This window comes from Aythya fuligula, chromosome 21 (genome assembly GCF_009819795.1).
Source record: "Aythya fuligula isolate bAytFul2 chromosome 21, bAytFul2.pri, whole genome shotgun sequence".
NCBI lineage: Eukaryota > Metazoa > Chordata > Aves > Anseriformes > Anatidae > Aythya > Aythya fuligula.
In genome coordinates this window covers 709,748-731,022 of record NC_045579.1, presented here as the reverse complement: position 1 = coordinate 731,022, position 21,275 = coordinate 709,748, and the positions used below count along the sequence as shown (strand labels likewise).

Sequence of the window (21,275 nt, the reverse complement as noted above, 5' to 3'; positions counted from 1 at the left end):
ATAAAGCTGGATAAGAATCACAAATGTTTTTGAGAACTGAGGTTTTAATGATCTTTTATTAGATCAGCTCACAAATACTGACACAACTGTTTCAGACCAAAAGAAGAGTTTGCCTGAAAGCTTTCTATGCTTTCTAACTGTAGAACTGATCTAATAAAATACACTGCCTCTCCCTTCAGTCTTGCTTTGCTAACGTCCTTTGGTCCTGATGGCTATAATACAGCATTTTCAATTTTATCAACCCCATAAAACTTAATCCAGGACAGAAACCATTAAGAATATCTGTGCTTCAGTTTTTAAACCATCTGTGCTCCTTCATTAGTCAAGACCTTTTATTCAAAGAATTTTGTGATGCAACGTGAGCCAAGTATTTACCCTTGCCGATAAAATTCTGCGTCAAAAAGGGCAAGGAAGCATGCATTAGATATCTTTGTTCACTAACAAAGAGACTTCACGTACCTGTTTTATTGGCTCTCCTCTCACCTTGTCGAGAACCACATCACTTATGGGAGGCAGCCCTTCTGGCTTTTGGATACAGGCAGGCATGAACTGGAAATCCAGCAAGAACTCCCTATCGTACTGCTTCTTCCCGTCCGGGTCCAGAGGCTTCCACTGCTCTATAATGAAAGAAGTTGCTTGAGGTAACTTCAGAGGTAACAAAAACCTCTGCTCTCAAAGACACATTTCTGTTAAATCCAAAGGGAAGAGATTGCTAACGCTGCTTAGGAAATTTAAATTTTAACTATGAGGCCCACTAGGCAGCGAGGAGAGGAACACACATCACGTTAAAGGAACACAGAAGATGGGGAGCACCCAGCCAGCTCCAGCAGCGGCAGCATACGGATCTAATAACTAACTCCAGTTTTAACTCCAACTTTCACTCTCTCTTGTGACATGAAGAAAAGGGGATGATTCAAGTTGCTGGGTGAAAATGAGGAAATTTAAGCAGCTATTTCTGTATAAAAAGGAGCAATAAAACAATGGCACTAATGTGGTTGAGAAGAGGGCCACGCACAACAAAAAGATCCTTTGAAAACATTGAGCCTTTGAAAACCCATCATGAAAATAATGGTGGAAACTGAAAAAAAAAAAAAAACATAAAATTCAAGAGTTGCGACTTTCCACCCATTTATTCTGAGGGCCTTCTGGGAAGGAGAACTGTAGTGTGGTGACAGAAGGAACCTTGCCTGATGCAAATCAAAATGTAAACCTACAGCCTACGTTTCAGTGCAAGGAAAATTAGCATCTGGTAGCCTAGAGACAGGATTTTCTTTGCTGGCTGTGCAGTTTGTTTGAAGTTAGAAAAGAAAACATCGACTAGTTCATCAGCCAGGTTGACCAGTCAGGCCCCTAAGTGGGAGGCATGTTTTTATCTGAAGGAAAACATCTGTAGGAGATGCTGCCTTTGTATTTCACTGATGCCAAGTGGTGGTGTTTTGCATTTAATCAGCCATTCAGGTTTGCTGTTACGGTTTTCTCTTGTTTCTTTATTTTGGTGTCTGATCATCAGCTTTAGGTCTCTGGGTTCTCAGCACCCTTGACACTGCAGAGGCTGCAAACGGGAACTTATTTCAAGCCGTGGGTTTTATTAACTGGGAATGAAAATACACAAAAGTAATTAATTTTTTTTAAGCTCTTTGCACTGTTTTTCTTCTTCTGAGCTTTGTGATTAAAGGGTGCAGAAAACGATTTGGCTGGCTAGCCATGCCCCAGCAGCTGAATTCCCGGCCAGCTGCCCATCCACCGTGCCACACCACCCTCCATCTATCATGGAAAAGTACCGACAGCAACAAGAAACAGTTTATATGTACAGCTTCCTTCTCCTGGAAAGTTCTTCACAAGCTGTTCTAACGTGAAAAGCAGCTGGGAAATGTCACGAGCAGGCTTTCGAGATATTCAGTGAGTGGAGAGACTGGGATCAAACAAACAAGTCCTCCTACCAAAAGGCAAAATCCCAATCTTTAGAAAGAGCAGAGCTGAAATTGAGGATTATTGCATCAAGTGGTCAGCTCTGCTTTGCAGCACACACGTCTGATGCACGCTGCTTTCCAAAGGATCAACCCAAGCCCTTCGGCTAAGTGGAAGGACTTCCAGACCCAACCGAGATCACTCCGACTGCATCGAGTGTTTCAGAGCCGTGGCTGATGAATTATGGATTAACTTCAAGATGTGCTTAACTAACGAACAGGTAAGCTATCATAAGTGTGTGGTAAACTATCAAGAGGCCTCTGTGTTTTCTCCTAACAGTACAGCAGTACAAAATTAATAAAAGAAAAGCATCTCGGGTCCTTGTTAGAACAAAGCAGTGCAGAAATAACCGTACTGTGATCACTTAATGGTGGTGCCTCTTCCCAGTACCTTGTCTGCCAGGCTTTCAAGGTCTTTCCTTATTTTGTTTTATACTCCTAATTTCTAAGGCTCCTAAGAAAATGACTTAATTTATTTTGAGGAAGCTCCAACTGAATAAGAAATCACTTAAAAATTGGTAGCAACTGAAAAGTAAGATGGTCTCAAGGTCTCTTTAATGAGGTGAATTTATAGAGGTTCAGGCCTCTGAATTAAATATCTTAATGAATAACAAGAAAATCCCTTAGGTAGGCTATATCCAGTGATAACCAGCAACAAAAACACAAGTGTCCTTTGAGTCCTCACTTGAATTATTTTATTCAGAAAAACTGCATGCCCATAGTTCAAGAGCAGAGCCAAAACCAGGCACTGTTTCTTTTCTTTTTCTTACGCTTCCAGAAATCTGAAGGTTTACAAAACTGTTTAGCCTGGTAATTAGATGTATACACACATGTTAAGTACACAGAACTTGCAAAGCTTTTATTTAAAAACTGTGCCTGCTTATGCACAACTTCAGGGATTGTTCTCAGCTGGTAATGACAAGGGAACCGGTTCACCATCATTTCCCATGTACTGCAGCCAACATCCACACGTACAATAAATTCAAGAGATTGAGGATTTTCCCTTCCTGTCACGCCCTGTTCCCTTGCTCTCCACTTCTCTTCGTTATGACAAGCATGAGGAAAAAAATTTTCCTCCTGTGCTCCCCAGAAGGTCTCTCAGAGCCTGTATTTTTGTGAATCCCAGCAGAGCTGGACGTGATGAAAACACTACACCCTGCACATCACCACTGGAAACATCCCTCTTTCCATGGGTAAGATACACTGCACGTAAGCAGTCCTCAAAGGAGAAAGGCAAAAAAACAAGCAAGGATGCAGGATTTACCTGGCTTATATTGGTACGTTGGCCCTTCACTGGAGCTCTCTGTGCAGCCTGAGTTTGCATCGGTTCCTTCTCCCTCTGAAACACTCTCAGCACCGTTACGGACAGGTTCTGCTTCCTGTTCTCCGTTTTCTTCCACAGGTTTCACTTTTTTAAGTTCAGAGGGGTCTTTCTCCAGTTGAAACCCATGGCTCATTTTATCCTGTTCAGATTCAAGTACTTTGTCACCTGAAAGTTCCTCTTCTACTTTAGACTGAAGCACAAACAGAAAGAGAGGTTACATTAAAAACCCTACCAAAATTCGAGGCATGCAAAACGGCTCTTTTATTGTTCGTATGGCACGTCTGTGTCTAACGGGAACATATATACCTCTTAAACAGTGCTGTGTAGATCTGTAGCAACACACAGAATAACCAGACCATTCACCGATTCGCTCCCAGGATAACCCACTGGTAATCATTAGTGCAAATGAAGAGACTTCGCGTTATCCATGAAGTGCCCAGTGCCCAGCAGCTACGGGGATGGATTGGCAGAGCTGGTAAGCCCTGCAGCATTGCAGCCACAAGGAACAGCTCACAGGCTGAGCCTAGGAAGACCACCTCTCTTCTCCCCTCCTGAGCTGCTCTAAAGAGAATGCTGCACATGCCTGGGGAGGGGGGGGGTCCTTTCTCTAAACGTAAACTGCTAATTGGAGCAGATCCCAATGAAGAAGGTAATGTAACATGCAGCCACAATTCTGCGGCTGCTTCAGAAAAAGCAACATTTTCTATAGTGTCTCTTGCTGTTAATTTTGGAGTTCTCCAGGGACACAGCCTTATTCTGAATTCAGACAGGGAAGGTGCCAGGAATGCCCTTCTCCTGGGAGGAACCGCAGCACATCTAACCATTAAACAAAAGAAATAATTAATCTGGGATGCTCCAGGAGAGGCTCTTGAGCCTTTTGGCCCCTTACCTAAGAGAACTGCGTCCTAAAATGCTTTTTGCAGGTTTTCAAGGTAAAATGGTATGATGTTCTTCCACGTACATTTAGCATTGGTGCGAACACCACATGGCCCAAGAGCTGAAAATTCTCCAGCAAATGACAAAGGAAACGCACAGAGAGAACCTGCTGGCACAGCCCAGCAACACCCTCTGCTCTCTGGCTTGAAAACAAGCAGAGGGATGCTTTTAATTTCCTTGCAATACCCCACCATGAGCTCTTCTGTTGACCACAGACCAGCCGTTGCACTGTGATACTTCACATGCAAGTGTTTTAAGCGTCTCTTTTCTCCCAAATAGAGTGGAAAGCACATACTTGTACACCACTCATTACATGTAAATTAGCCTATTTGCTGTTTCAGTGGAGAAACTGCAAACACTCACTCACAGAAGGATGAAGTACTGTCCACTAGACTCAGGATTTACTCTGCAGCACCATGCTTTTGTAGCAGATAGATTCCACAGTGTTTGTCATAAGGGAAAGTTATGCAGTAAACAACAGATGAGTAACAAAGAAAACCTGGAGTAATGACCTGGCCAACATCGGTTTTCACACATGCACCAATACAGGGCAGCCTGAATTTTTAGTTTTTGTTGTTGTTGTTTTGTTTTAATTTTATTTTTTTTTTTAATTTTTATTCTTTTATCCCCTTTGTGATACATTCTAACACCAATTTTACCCAGGACATTTAAACAAGGAGGTTCCTCCTGAAACATCCCTACCAGAATGGCAGCAAAGGAGATGTTCTCAATTCATCTAACTACTGGCGAGGTGGTTTTTCAAGGAAATATCAACTTTTCCCAACTTCTTCATCAGATGGCCATCAGGAAAACACCATCCTTTGGCCATGACATCACAATGACACCTCTGTGCAGCAAAAGAATCTTCCAAATGTCACCACCATGGCCTTGGGGTCCCCACACAATGCCCTTCGAAGGATTCAAACCCATTTTACCTGAGGACAGCAGTTACAACTACAGGTTCTTGAAGGTTGGAAGTGGTTCATTCTGGCAAGAATGAAGAAAACTTAGGGCTTCAACAGGGGATAGATGAAAAACAGTTATCTAAGGATGCTGGGGAATATCACAGTTCTCCCTCCCCAAATTCTGCCTTGGTTCCTTGTGAGAGATCGAGGAAGCAACGTGCCTAAAACAACCTTTCCATGAGAGCAACATCATCGTTAAATTTGGAAAAAAGGAAGACTGTGCTCCCTCTTACCTCTGTTTCTGCCTCTGTCACCTCATCAGTGGCTTGGGTCCGGTCTTTTGGTTTCTTCCACATCTTTGGTGCAGTTACAGCTGTTTGGGCTGCAATACAAGTGATTGTCTATTACCACACCAAATCGTATGGAACACACGGGCGATGTGCTTCCCTCTTGTGTGCTGGTTTTAACCATACAGGAAAATGAAGCAGCCACAGCCTTGCGGAGGATTCAGCTTGATATAACCACTTTTTGTTTCAATGCGGTAATAACAAAATCGTTAGAGAAACATTAAAACAGGATAATTGTTTTATAAGCTGCTCATTCAAGCTCAAAATGGTACTTCTGATAGCAAGGAGTTTACCAACACTACAAGGATCATGTAGAGCTAAAGAAAACCTTCAGCAACTGATGATTTTTTAAAGATCAGGTGCTGGTGAGGAGCAAAGGTTGTGCTCGGCATATTTCTCTCAAGACATATTTTAAGAATTAGCTATTGTCTGAGCCATAAGCATAAACAAGCCCCAAATCCTAGTGTCTCAGCCACAAGAACAACTCCAATCTTGCAGCTCTACTCCAGCAACCCAGCTCTCCTGAGCTGGATTTATATCTCAATTTAAAAGCAGGTTAACAACTCCACTGTTCATTAATTTTCCTGGCCAACTGATTCAAAGAAAATACCGTATAATATTTCAAAGATCAGCAGTGATTTACTCTAATCAGTTTTTTCCCCTGAAGGGTAAAAGAAACCACACAATATATTAAGAGGAGAGAAAACCATTAATCCAATATGCTCGTAATTTGTTGCCAGTGTTACCGACTTAAATTCTGATACTAGGCACATATGCATATTTAACAGAGTGTAAACAGAATTGATTTCATGATTGAAGTTTACTGCAAACAGATTTGCAGCTCAAGCCTTTGGTTTGTAGCAGACACTATGGAAAAGCACTGTGTGCATGTATTTTATCAACGTAAAACAGAATTTGGAAAGGCTCTTCAGCTACGGATAAATGGAAAGAGCAACTGGAGACACTTAACAGTAAGTTTGGAATTGCAGTGCGATTCTTCGTGGGCTTCCTATGTGCAGGGAGGAACTGGGCTCTGCTGCCTTCCCACGGCCCCAGGTACCCACCCCGTGTCTCAGTGCTCACAGGGTTTCGCTGTTTTGAGGGTGACTGAGGGCTTGCAGAAACATTGTGGTCTGAGAAATCAATGCACTCAGCACCTGGTCTGAACACAAAGTGCAGCAGAAGCTATCTTCACTGATCAGAGTGCTAAACACTACAGAAGTGAATGTTAATAAAAACAGAAGTATGATTGAAATATTCAAACATTATCTGGTCATTCACAGAACTTGGGCAGTAAGGCTCACAGTAACGTTATTTCAAACATCCCAGTGGGGACATCAAGCCACCTGCTTCGCTTGCACAGAGGTTTGCGGGGAGCTGGGAAGGAACCCAGCCCTCCTGAACACGGCACCAGCGAGAGACCAGGTTCCCTGCAGCTCCCAGGGGAAGACAGAGCCAGCCCCACAAAATTGCAGGGGGTTGCTAAATGGGTTTGCCTTGTGCAACAGGAGGTTAGCTTTACAGGAAGATCACATTTCCATTGAAAGTGTACTGTGTGTGCACCACAGCATGTTGGTTATTCTCACCAACACCACCTGGAGTGCAGACCTGAGCCTGGCACCAGCCACAGGACTCCACACAGGCAAGAACCACTGCGATTCAACCATGCACAGACCAGGTGCTGCCACAGCTCCAGGAATCCAAAGTGGCCACTAAACCAGCTGGAGGAAAGCCAAGGAAGCCCCCTGCTTTTCCAGAGTCAGCCCATGGCTGCAGGGCTGGTGCCAAGGTAATTACTTCTTGCCCAGGAAGGCTGTCCCGTAGTTCTGGGGGATGTCTTCAAGAAGGGTGCCACATCCACCTGTGTTTTTATCGTGCTGGCAGCAGGTGACGAGGGGAAAGATGTGACCGTGCACAACAGTGACCTAAACACACATGGATGGTTGCAGCCCTGTCTGAAGTACAGGACAGGATTTGTTTCTGAAGGCAAAGGGGGGAAAGAAGGGAAAAAAAAAGTTGTTTTTGGTAATATGTGCTATACAGAACAAATCATGTGTTGCTATAGGCAAGTAATTTAAAATAATGATTATCAAAGTTGAGCAGCTATGCAAAGAGATCTGAGAACTGCAGAGCTGCATAGCTCTGAGTGCAAGCAACTGACAAACTCTGCATTTAAAGTTTCTCTCCACTCAAGCTCAAACTATGCACAGGGAACACCCAGGGTGCAAACTAACATTTCATTTTTAAATGCACAGCAATAATCACAAGTTAATGGGTTTTGAGTTGGCAAAGGTTTGGGGCGTTTTCTTCCTCAGCTGTCAGGCAGTCAGTGTTAGTATTATCGCTTCTCAGTGGTTCGTGTTTTTCACCTTTTTTTTTTTGGCAGAAGAAAGACGTATAAAGGACATGATCTGTGACTGGGCAGCACAGACATCACTGAGTTTTTCTTTTTTTTTTTTTTTTTTGAATAACTTGTGCAAACCTTCTCCTGCCTTGGGGCTGCACCACACCAGGATGCTGGGGCACAGCAGCCGCCCAGGACGAGACCTGCAGCCTCGCAGCCCCTCGCTGAAACACATCTCAGAGCTGGCTGGGGTACAGAAGGGAGAGCAGCAGACATAGCTCAGTATTTCCCCTCTTAAAACAGCAGACATCAGATCAGATTTTTCTGTGAAGTTGTCCTTTCTGCTACAGGAACTGACTCAATAGGAGAATTTATGCTAATTTATGCTTAGTTAAGGTATCCTAGTTAAGGTTTCTTGTGCCTAAGAACCAAAGACAGAAGAGAGCAGTTACCTACAGAAATCTCAGGGATAACAAAAGGGACCCATGCCAAAATACCAAAACCACACACAAAAACCCAAAACAACCCTGCCAAACCCAAAGCCTCAACAGGACAAGGGCACAATCTGTGCTCCCTGGAAACTGAGCCTGGCATCAAACTGCAGGGCACTTCCCTGAGCCATAGAAACACCAAATGCACGTGCCCAGCTCTGCTGCCCAGGAAGGTCTCCAAGCATTTCTGGTCTCTCTTGGAGAACTGAATTCCTTCTCAAACACAGGTCCCCGTTTGGCAGCACTCATGCATTTCCCGAGTTTGTTCTCGGGCAGCTCTGCGTTGTTAGTGGGTAGCCTCCTCCCAGAGAAGCACCACCGGCAGCCCCAGCATGCTGCTGCTCTTCAGCTGCACTTGGCTTGCTGCTGGTTACAAGATCAGAGATGGCAGGAGTGAAAAAAATGATCTAAATTATGAGGTTGTCTCATTTTGATATGCATGCTAAGTATTGCCTACTTCATTCCTTCTGTTCTTTTAATATACAAATATATATTTCGATATTCACCTTTGATGTTATTTCTGAGTTATAAAACGAGCACAATTCCATCTCAACAGCAGCGTTGGCACTGATGCGCGGGACCAAAACTCGACCGAATGAAACCTTCCATTGCCACAGCATCACCAAGAGTAACAAAATCCCTCTTTCCAGGCTGTCCTGGGCATTGCTACCCATGTCAAAACCCCTGGACCCAGCAGCGCTTGCACATTCCTGGCTGCCTGCCCTGGTGCTGGGCAGTGCCTGTGGCAGGGGGCTCAGTCCCCAGCCCCCAGCCGAGACGGGGCAGGCTCCTCACCGGGCCCCTCTGCTGTGGGTGCCAGCTGCTAAACATAAATGAATACCAGTCTTTTTTTTTATTATTATTATTCTTTTTCTCTACAGCCAAATGTGCCATTAAAAACAAAGCAGAGACACACCATCTCCTTACAGCTCATGGGAAAGAAAATATATTCCAGTGGGATATGGCATAAAATCAAGGAAAAGGCAAAACCTGATTTATATTTCCAGTCCTCCAGTTTTGGGTGCTGGAGATATTTCTCCAAGATATTTCCAATTACCGCCCCACAGTGCTTGTTACAGACTCCACAACTGAGAAGCACAGGGGCTTGCAGCCAGTTGGGCTATTTTATACTGAAATCCTTCTCATAAATTAGCTCTGCAAAAGAAAGTCCTTTGAATTTCAATGCATATTAAGTTCTTTTAGCTTCCTATGTTCCTAGGAGTTCTGCCTGGGACAGACATCAATTTTCCTCTTTGCTTCTCATGATAGTCTTGATGGAAAGATTACATCAAAGGCAGGCTTTCATACCATGTCCTAAAGGCTCCACAGCTCTGGTAGTGCCTTTTCCTTTTTATTTTTTTATTTTTGAATAAATTCTACTCGACCAACATTTTTTTATCCTGTTTTGCCCCCTCAGAAGCGCTGGTCTCTCACTGCAGCCAGCAAAGCTACTTGAGAAAAACAGAATTTAGTAACAAAAGCAACCGTATGCCATTGATGACTTATAACTGGAACAATGTTTTTGGTAAGGATCTCAGGCTGAAAACTGTGTTCCTCTCTTGATAATATCTGTCGACTTTTTTTCTGGCAATGGAGATGAGTGGATGTTGTTCCAAACATTCGGCAAAGGAACAGCAGTGAGAAGCGATGGCTGGTGTCACACCGCATGCAGGACAAAGAACCGCAGTGCCCAGCGGTTCAACGTTCTGACGCCCATCAGCTCAACCCCATTTTAGAGGGGATAAGCAGGACCAACTATGACAACAGGTCAACAACAACATTTTTTTTTTTTTTTTGAAAATCAAGCCCTGAGCTACTCTGCCTTGCAGACTGACCCTCACCACCACCTCTAGATTACTACTACACTGCAAACAGCTTGAAACAGTGAGAAAGTTCCCATAGCCTCAACAACATGTGAAACGACCGAGAGCCAGGACCAGCTCAGAGGGCTTACAGAATTTGTCAGTCATGCAAGCACAACCACAATTCAAGGCTCAGCTCGGTGAATCTGCTGATTTCATCGTGGAATGGAGCTAGAGATGTGACGAGCAGTCTACGGATGAACCAGCCAGCATCAGGTATCCATATCCCTAAAATTGCTGTTGTCATGATGGAGCCTAATACAACTTAAGACATTAAGAGCAGACAGGATATTTTGTGTGAAATAGAAAAGAGAGCCAGGCACACTCTAGTTTCAGCAAAGTACAATGAACACACCACCAGTGCCCCTGTAGAGATCCTTTGACCTTGGAAATGCAGTGGAAATCTAAAGCCAGTGCAAAAGAGCGAGCACAGTTTCCTCAGATCACAAAAGGGTCAGCTTTGTTCAACTCATCTCTTGCTACAAACGCTACAAAATTTGTTTTCTTGGACTGTAAAAAAGAACTTCTGGATATTAGAGATGCTTCTGTGGTCTGAACATATTTGCTTGTATACAGAACTTGACAGAGAAAAATCAAAGTATTGTTTTTTCTAATGGTTAGAGAGCAGAACGGCGTTTTCTGTGAAGTGCCTGAACAAGCAAATAATTCCATCCACCCCTGAAATGCTGCCACCTCCATCACAAAACACAAGATACGTTTCCAAGTCTCAACAGTGCCGCCCAGACTCTTCAGAGGGGAGGTGGATTAATTTCACGTTCATGAACCCCCAAGTTTTTCGGCAGGCCAGATTATAAGCATGAAAAGCAGAGATCTGTTGGGGCAGAGCAGCTAAGACACTTGTTTTTGCAGAATGCCAGGAGTATCTTAATAACTGTCCGTAGCCAGGTCATTGATTTAGTGCCTCCTGCAGCAGCCAGTGCTTCCTGCAGCCTGGAGCCCTCTGCGCCGTGCAGGACGGGTTCAATACTCACTCAATAACAAGTGCTGCCTCCTTCACTTCCTGCAGCAATTGGATTATTCTTAGAGGTCTCTGGTCTGAGTAGCGTCCCAGTCAAATCAGATCAGCTACCATTAAAGGGAATAAAGCAGTATGATTTGTAGCTAACAAACTGCTCTGTAATAAGTACACGCTTCTGAAAACCCACACGGTGCTGAAAGCCCCAAAGAAATATTGCTAAAAGTCACAGAGCTCATGCTTACCAGCACGTGTTTGAGAAGTTTCCCTTATTCCAATTTCTATCTTATCTCCATAGATCATAAAAAAAGCCTCTTAGTCTTTAGTCCAAGGGAAAAAAAAAATACAGCCCTTCCTCCTTGCTTCTAAAGTTCAGCATCTGTATTTTCCAGTGTACTGGCAGAGACGTGTAATTCCTCATTCTGCCTAAAAGGATGCCTGCATTAGCAGTCACCTTCAGGTTATGTTATTTAAATCTCTCTTCCTCTCTCCAAGAAAGAATTGTAAAATTATTGCCCAAAAAACGTTGGCAGGGAAACGCAATACAGTTATGCTTCATTACAGGATGGGGCAAAGTACAAAATCCTGACATGGAGAGTATTTTGCTTTCCTTCAAGTACGGAACTTCTACTAGTAATCAGTCTCGAGTGGTATTTCATGCGACTTGAGAAATGTTTGTTTCCCTATTGCAAAATCCAATGTATTGGCTAATGCATGCTGTCTGGTCTAATGGTATTAGAGCATTAAAATTAATCTTCTACATAATTAAAAACCCCAAACGCTGCCTTTTTTTTTTTTTTTTTTTTTTTTAATTTAAACCACAGGACACTATAAAGCAAGCAATAACCTTGCAAGCTGGAACGTGGCTGTGTAAAACCTTTTTTTACACAAAAAGGCCCATTTCTCTGCTTTGTAAGGAAATTAATTTGGGTTATGAAGTATTTCAGACTGAAGAACAGTAAGTGCTAGAGGAGCAAAATGACCTGAGTAAAATAAAAAGAGAAAAGAGATTAACAGAAAAACAAACAAACAAAAAACAAAACACACCAACCTATGCTTGGTATAGCGAAGGGATTTTTCTGATCTTTTCTAGGTAGGTATTGGATTCTGTTTAAGATACTGGATCAGCAAGATCCAGCGTATTGATCCTGCGCAGCATTACACACAAACATGGAGCCAGGCCAGCCTCTGCTTTTCATTTAATTTAGCCCATAAAAGAGCACAGTAATAGAAGCTATCGATGCCATTATGCTTCCACCATGTGCTTATGAAAGAATAAACGTATAAACAAACACATGCAGACTGAACTTCTGAAGGCAAGAAGCTGCATCTGGGGGAAATGCTTCCCGAAGCAGCCACTGTGGGAGGAAGACCTCAAGGACCAAAGCCACCCCGAGCTCACCCAGCACAAGGCACAGACGTGCCCCGGCCTCACCAAGTCCACACAGGAGTCGCACCTGCTCCGAGAACCGAATCCCTCCCTAAAACTGTGAGGTTGTAAGCATTCAAAAGAACGAAATTACAGGAAAGTATTTTAAATGTCATTTTTTGAAGAAAAGGCTACTGTTTCTCCTGCCTTTCTTGTCCAAACTCCATCAGTTCTAAATTCAAATGATATTTAAATAAACAACCTCAGCTTCAGGGCTCTGAAAGGACTGCAGAACAGGGTGTGAAAGATGCGATACATTTAAATGGCTTAACGCTGCTGGCATGCATAATAGCCACCATTATACTCTCTCAAGCAGCTAAATACAAGTAATTGATTGATTTAACCTCTTTTCCACAGTTTCATTTCCAGGAAGTCCTGAGAAAAAGCACTTTTCTATAGGAAATGCAACAAAACAGGTTGTCTGAGTTAACCCACTAACGCTAACACAGTGACATGACAGGACACTGAAAGCAAAGACAGATAATGACATTGAGAGAAGTAGCCTAGGTTTCAAAAGGCAACTATAGAAACTTCATTTTTTAGCAACTCATAACAAATCCTCACGCCTCCCAAACCTGAGTACCTTGTTTTTCTGAGAAGTTCAAGCACCGTGAAATGAGGCGAACAGCTGAGCCTAGCTAGGAGAAGAAGAGATTTTTGCTTACGTGTTACTTTCGTGGAAGAAAAACAGATGCACCATTAATTAAGGTTGAGCAGCTGTAGGTGTGAGACACTTAAAAGCTCTTTCAAATGACTGAAGCGTTGTGGGCTGTTTCATTTACCTACTTCTGGTAACACCATGACACATTTTTGTAGTTGGATAAAACCAACCCCACAGGTTTCCAGAACCTGCTGGTTCAGAAGGTTCAACCAAAGGAGTTCACGGGCTGAGTGTTAAAGCTGGTTTAGGAACAGGCTGATAAATGTGAAGCAACAGGTCATCGAACCAACTGGCTGATCTTGGAGAGAACACTAGTGGTATCTTTTTAATTATCCTGCTAACAGTGCTTGGGAATGTTGTTCTATTACCCCATGAAAGCAAAATGAAGCTTACGTGAACCCAGTCAACCCTAGGATGCACGTGCGAAGGTAGCTACCTCTTGATTATCTTTTTTTTTTTTTCTTTTTTTTTTTTTTTTCCCCCTCTACAAACAAAGATCAGCATTTTACATGAGAACAACGGTCATGTGGCATAATCAGAATTTGGGGGCAGATACAAACAGAATCCACTGATAGAAAAATAAGCCCAAAGACCCCTTTCCTTCATCTGTAAGTTTACTGCACACAACCATGGTGCCAAACACTTACCTGGGACAGGACTCTTGCTAGAGTTTAAACTCTGAGCCTCTGTATTCTCCTCCAGTTGCCCATCTGCTTCTGTCTCTTCCTTCGTTTCAGTATCTTTTACCTCTTCATTAAGAGTAGTTCTTGTGCTCTCCTCTCCTTCTAAATCTCCCTGAACAACAGGGAGGGCACTAGGAGATGGAAGAGGAGGTGGAGAAGGAGTTGTAGTGGTAACAGCAGCAGCAACAGAAATAGGAGGAGAAGGAGGAGGAGGGGTTGGAGGAGGGGTTGGAGGAGGAGAGGGAGCGGTGTGAGGAGCACTGGAAGATGGCACACTTTCCACTTCTGCTGGAGGTGCTTCTGGTGTCTCCAACTCAGCAGTCAATGGCGCAACTTCCGGCTGGGCTACATCTACTACGCTCTCTGTAGCAGTTACTTTTTCACTAACTCCATTCAATTCATTAATTAGATTAGTACTAGCAGTCACTGGAATATCACTAGATGCTACACTACTAGGCTCCTTGCACACCTCAGCATCAGCCTCTTCTGCTGGCGAAGGGTCTGATGTGTCCGTGCAGGGTGTGGCATTAGATATAGGCATTGCCTCCTCTTTTGGGGAAGCGAGTTCACATCTCTCCTCTGAGTCAGCTGTGAATGCGGGTTTACTAGATACGGTGATGACAGCAGCTGCAGGAACCACTGCGACGGGAGCGGCTGGGGTTGGCGATGGAGCAAGAGGAAGCTCTGGTGGGGTTTCCACTGGGGTGGCCTCGGTTGTCTGGCCAGCTTGATCTTTTTTCTCCACAGTAGGTTCTGGTCTGAGGACTGGAGAAGACGGTTTTAATACTGGATCGGGTTTTGGCTTCTCTTCTGGGAAAGTAAAAAAAAAAAGCCAGTGTTACAAACAGGTCAATTCCACTTTCCTTCATGGTATCTAACCTCCTTCCCTTGGATCCCCTTGCCTGCCTTCTGACTGCTTTCAAGAATGTTCCAGGAAGAAACCAGAGGCACCTGAAGCCCATCTCTGCATCTAAAGGAAGAGCCCGGGCAACCTGCAGCTTGGAAATCTGGAAATGCAGTGGCTACTGGTATTTTTCTGCATGTAGGCTTTGCAGTAAATGGCAGTCCTTCACAGAAAAGGCATGTAAGCACAATGCAAAGCATGGATTTTTTTGCAGACACTCTGCTGCTGAAAATACAATTTTTCTTGACAGAAATTACAGAAGACAAAAATCAGTTGGATTCTGCCTCAAAGGAGCATAGGGCCATATATAACACTGAGACCTGGGCAAACTCATGTTCCAAAACACAGGCAAACAGAGGCTCTGGCGAGAGCATCCAGCAGCCTGCAAGTTCTCTCTGCAGCAGTGCCCTCCCTTCTAAATGGGGAAATTGCCCCACGACTGATGGATGCCACGTGTCACATCAATACTAACACACGAGATACAGTTAGTTTATTTTTTACTTGTTATTTCTATACTCCATCCCCCTTCAGCATACCAGACGAAAGGGCACAATCCCCCTTTCTGTGTTCTGAATTTCAGCAGGGAAAAGTTATCTTTTCCAAAGAGAGCAGAAACAAAATGGGGTTTAAGCAGAGCCGCCACCAAAGAACAGCAGTGTTAGTTACCTTTCGATGTTTGTGCTCTAGAGATGTCAAGCAGGGTTGGAAAAGCACAGTGAAAAATGCACCTGTATCAAACCAAACCCTAAGGATGGGAAAATACTGTGCACAGAGAAGTCCCTGTAATTAGCAGTAGACGTTGTGATACAGTCCCTGCCATGCACATCATGCAGCTCCCAAAAGTCTGCCCCAACTTCATTTAAAATACGCAGCCCCACTCCTTTTGAAGGAAGCACAAGCCAGGACCTTAAAAGTTGCTCTGCTAATTTGACTACAAGATGCAGACTGTAAAATCTTTCTTAAAGATTGTAAGATCTGCCTAGGAAAGTGTCCCAGTGCTACAACTCAGCCAGCCAGACAAGACAGCTATCAGTCAAAGGTGGCAGGGACCCAGTGGTCCTGTTTCCAACCCTGGTTAGGAGAAGGTCAGCTTTACCTGCCCCCATGGAGGAAGCTGTGCCCCAGGGCTTTCTGAGCACTGAAACGATAGGGAACTTCTTTGGGACAATGCCAGGACATCAAAAAGCAATTCTGGGAAATCTGGAGGCACAAAGCCTCAGGTTAGGAAATCAAAGGCCAGAAGAAAGCCCAAATCATCCAAATTGAGGTAGAACTGAACAGGCACAGCTTTGGTTGGTCTCTTCCAGCTCTGCGGGCTTCCCATTTGGGACTTTTCAGCAGAGCCTCCGAAGGAAGAGGGCTTTTGGAGGAGAGCCCATCCAAAACTGCTTGGAGCACCAGGCCCTGTCTTCAGGAACAGCTGGTGCCATGAAGAACTTCAGAACTCTGCTGGGGCTGACAGCAGCTGGAAGCAGACAGGACCACAGCCAAAGTGGTAGTTTATCAACATAATGAGGCATGCAGGGAGATGGCTTTGGATGAGGATGACATGAAAAAAGAAAAAGATGGGAGGACATATCCCAACAGCTGATTTTGATTCTGAAGGCTCCATGTAAGAAAAAGGACCTTAGAACTGGTTTAGAGAAGAAAATGCGTCACCTCCAATTTCTTAGCAGAAAACTCATGGAGCATTCTTGACATTTACAGCTCGCTATAAACAACTGCCTGGATATTCTCTCCCTTGAGTCAAATGAGATTGCTCACAAAAAGAAAAAAAAAACCTCTTCTGAAGTGTCTAGAAAAACATTCCAAGGGATAAAAACACAGCAAAAATATATAACTGCATTTAAGAAACAGTGGTTTAAGCACACCTTCTTCAAACAACACCTGATCTGGGGAGTACTTTAGCTACCAGATACAGGCTGTGTGTGCAAAATTCAAAGAGAGAAGTAATTTGAGGGAAGAATTCAGAAGAATGATGAGCAAATTTGGCTAATGAAAAGTAAATCTTAACTTGAACTACCATCACAGAGAACAAATCTCCATGTTCTGGCCAAGGAATATTCATCCCTGCCAGCTATTGCAGAAACGGTCACATGAAACAACATACAGTTGGGAAGACAAAACAAAAATCAATGCAATTCATCAAAATTGAATCAGATCCCTTACTTTTCCTAAATATGCCAAGATCGTTCCTCACGTGATATTTAGCAAGTACATGCTGGAAATACTAGGCAATTCAGGAGAAAAGTTTGCACCAATGTTTTTGGTTTGTTTGTTTTTAATCTTCAGATAAATACGAATCTTGCAAAATTACTCTGTCCCTGTAGCTCTGCAGGTTCTGTTCGATCCCAATTGCAGAAAAGCAGGATGAACACAAGAGGAAAAGATTTTAGAAATACTTTAAAAAAAAAAAAAAACAACAACAAAAACTCAGCAGGACAGATGCTTGCAATCTCCTCCATGCAGAGACATCAAAGCAAGAGAGGGAGCTGGGTTGCCGGGTGGTCACAGTGGCAAAGGCTGCTGAGATTGGTGGACGAGAAGGTTTTGCTGGATTCAGGAACTCATTCCTACTTCATGGTGCTTATCTGAAAATAATTGTTGGTCTTGCTGCCATTTTTCCATCTTTTGTCCTGATGCAAACACTTGCAAGGCAGCACTGATGCTGGCTTTGCGGGCAGTTTTGGAGTGCATGTTACTGACTCACTGTGTAATCCTTCAAACACCACACTGAACCTGTGCTATCTCCCCAAGCTGAGCAGAAGCGGGTGGCTCTGATGTCATGCAGGATTATACCCCATTACAACTTTGGCACCAGCCAAGGCCTGAAGCCAGGCTCCTTTATGCTCTGCCATCAGCTTGACCTAATTTCTCCAGCTATCTCCTTGCATGCTGCAGCCCTGTCGAGGCATACACACCAGCACCTGCAGGAATGACAACTGCTTGCCCCCAAACAATGCTTCCAGGACTCTAGAGCCACAAAGGTGTGCCTCTCCTGCATTCCTCCAAACTGCTATGAACTTGGGAGGCCAAGAAGCCAGGAACTGCTTTCGAAAGCCACAAATGCAGGCTGTGGGCTGCTCATTTTTTAAAGAAAACCCAAGGATTTTAAAGGTAGCACAATCCCAAATTCAGCAGCCGTGCTAATGGCTTAAACACAAAAATAACAGGGACTGCAGATACTGGCAGAGGAAATAGCAGAGGCTGGGGCTGTCTGCACGGCACACGTGCTCTGCTCCTGATCTCAAAGCCAGTGAATCGGCCAAGTGCTGCACACAGTTATAAATGACTGCCAAACGATCACTGAATATCACAAAATTAGAATGGCAACTTTATACCAAGTTTCAACTGATGCAAACAAGTACCCAAGGTGAAGGGCACAATGGAGGTCTGATCCACAGGGTGAACACAGTGAAGGGGGCCCATGGGAAGCACTAATACTGGTTTTAATAAACGCCCGATTTCTTTGCACTGCGACCCTATCTGTGACTGTTCTGATTCTGGAACAAAAGAATCCAACGTTGGGTACAAAGTGAATGAATGAAAAAGCGATTCTATTACCTCAGCATATATTTGTTGATATGTCCCGCAGGCCACCAGCTCCATTTAAATCAGTAATTGCAATGGCATCTAAACTACCTTCACCTCTAACACGCTGCCCGTGACCCCCCTGCTTCACACGGCTCTCCCCCACCCGAATTCTGATGGTGTTATTTTAGTGCTCGTTCCTTCTCTGCAATGCTTACATAAATGTGCTCTTTAGCAATTTTTGGACTGGAACAAATGTTTGAATCTTTCTGGGATGTAATGGAAATAAACACAGGAAAGCTCAGCAGTGTTAAATCCCAGTTCAAGTCCTGATTTATATTTAAACCAGTATAGCCAGACCTGTGTAACTAAATAAATAAAGACCTCTTACTTCCAGTTAACTTACAGCTGGATTAAGTTAAACGAAAGTGCATGGAAGGAGAAGGGGGGTGGGGTGGGGAGAGGACTGTCTTGTCCTGGAAACACAAGCTCTCATACCCCGAGCTGAAATCCTGTGATGGAGCTGGTGTAATGTGCTGCACTTTATGGTTCAGTGTCAATTTGCTCAAAGGGGTAAATGCATCATGGCTGTGCTGGAGCTGAGCAGCAACATGTCAGAGCGCCTGCAAGCTGAGTTTGGCTAGGGCAGTCATTTTTTGGGAGTTACATGTACCTACACCTTTCTGAGATGACAGAGACTTCTTTTTGCACAAAGATCTGCAGCAGCAGAGGGAATGAACTTGAGAAGTTCCCATCCCTGAAGACTTACAGGGACTTGGCTAGCCAAAGCCGTGGCTGGAGATAGTCAAGTGGGAGATGGGACCAGACATCTCCCAAGTGTCCCCATGATTCATTTCCAGGAACAGCCCCAATCTAGAGATGTGAGCGGTTTTCACTGAGGAAAAGCCCTGAAGTCTATGCTAAGGCTATAAGAGAGCAGCACTGTCATTAAATTCTATAATCCAACAGAGACCAGCCTCAGGGATACTTCCCCTCACTCGATGTCAAACAGTGACCACACTGTTATTTGGGTCTGCGGCATCTGAAGTCTTAGATTCTTTCCTCTTTTCAAAGCTACACTTCTCTGAAGTTTAGTTTCCTTCTAGCAAACACTCTGCAATATCTCAGCAGGCTCAAAGTTTATGAGAAACGCTTGCAAATAGAAGATGGCACCTCTCAACTTTCATGTACACATTGCATGAAATGTATATGCATGTACATGTACACAGGAATGTCAACTCTGTGTGACAACACCAAGTCCAGTAACATGACAGCAGCATACACATTAACTAAAGCTTTTTGATGGCTCTTAGATGGCTATGAAATTTTAGTGTAGGAGGAGAGTTGGAACACACAACCTTCTCTCCTGGGACACCTTCCTTGTCTTTAAACAGACAGTTAAATATCTCCCTTCACATATGTATTCTTAGGTAAGAGAATGCAATGTAATCCCTTAAAAGATTTTTTTTCTGTGTTCTTTTCTTTTTGTTTACCACTGAAGTCAGCAAAATTTAGTAAGCCATTTTTGAGACACTTTACACAATAACATTTGTTCTAATTAATTTCTCCTGCGTCCTGTAGGACAAGATATACAAATGGCTCTGGATGAGCCATGCGATGTTCTGGTTACATGTCATTACTATGGCTGATAAATTGTTCAAATGATAGAAAGTCTCCCTGGCTATGAGCATTTTACTGACAACACACTTGTTTCTGAAGGATGGCGTGTGGGTTAGAGGAGGTTCACACTTCTCAGTGCTCTGAAACAATGTTTAGGACATATAAGCTCTAATACAATTATTTTTAACCAGTTTCACATTGGCAAATTTCAATTAATTCCCTTAGCAACACATTGTTAAATGTTCCACTGGAGGAAAAGAAGTCCCTCCCCTCCTATTGCTGCTGACTGCTACCCTGCTTGTCTTCATGCCAAAAATATTCCAACTACAACTAGAAAGGAGAAAAATGACTAAAAATAAGCATGGAGGAAATATCCATCAACAAACCTTGCTTCGGGTTGCTAGCCGCAGTGACAGGGGTGCTGGCAGCGAGATGGGTGTTCTCCACAGGCCCATAAACCACAGGGCTGTGCTCTGGGACCTGGCTGGACAGCTGCTGGGATTTGAAGTACAAAAAAGGGTGATAATGAGCGTGCGAACATAAAAACTAGCAACATGGAACACAAGCAAGCAAGTAGGGAGACGAGTAGTGTGGGATAGGAAAAGAAAAACAAAAGGCAGGGAAAAAAAAAAAAAAAAAGATACACAGACCGATTCAAAAAGTACATGGGAAAGGGAGGGAGGAAAAGGCAGCAGGAAAGGGGGAAAAAGAGACGATTACTGTTAACAATGGCAAGAAAAAGACAGCGCGGTTATTAATACACTTCATTCTCCTAATGTTTCTTCCAAGAGCAGCAGCAATGCTCCTCTGAGCAGTCTGCAAAAAGTCAGGTATGTACCAAGGGTCTCCAGGACCTCCCCGTAGCTTCAGCGTGTTTTCTGGGCTCAGCTCCATTCTCAGCTGACCAGCTAGTTCAAAAGGCTGATATTCTTTGAGTGAAACATCGGAAAATAGCGCATTGAAACTGTAGATATTAGTACAACTGCCACAAGGTGCGATTCTGCTGAATACAAAAGCTGCTCACACTAATGGACTACAAACTGCTGGTTCAAATACCCAACAACATCTGCAGATATATACACGCACACATGCGTATGCTCATCTATAGTTAAGGTGTGTATGTATGCATAAATAGTTTATAATATACATCTATCTACATGCATTCGCATACTAATATTTACTGTCACACTAGGAACATCACCCAGATTGAGGATACCTGTGCTGCTGGTATGAAAAAAGCACCTAATGCCTTCCACAGACTTACGGATGATACCTGCTGGGTAATACTGAAAATA

At 43.6% G+C, this 21,275-nt stretch overlaps 1 protein-coding gene across 12 annotated transcripts in view; it reads right to left on the bottom strand.

Annotated features, from left to right (window-relative positions):
- EIF4G3 (eukaryotic translation initiation factor 4 gamma 3) overlaps positions 1-21,275 on the bottom strand; it is a 151,398-nt gene that overhangs the window by 32,518 nt on the left and 97,605 nt on the right. For 9 of the 12 annotated variants that reach the window (XM_032201575.1, XM_032201584.1, XM_032201585.1 and 6 more), the window contains 5 exons: positions 20,367-20,475; positions 13,890-14,735; positions 5,426-5,514; positions 3,232-3,481; positions 460-617 (listed from right to left, as the gene is read on the bottom strand). In XM_032201575.1, the coding sequence (XP_032057466.1) occupies positions 460-617; positions 3,232-3,481; positions 5,426-5,514; positions 13,890-14,735; positions 20,367-20,475 (1,452 nt within the window). The remainder of the gene's footprint in view (positions 1-459; positions 618-3,231; positions 3,482-5,425; positions 5,515-13,889; positions 14,736-20,366; positions 20,476-21,275) is intronic. The other 3 variants (XM_032201586.1, XM_032201577.1, XM_032201583.1) reach the window with 1 other exon arrangement.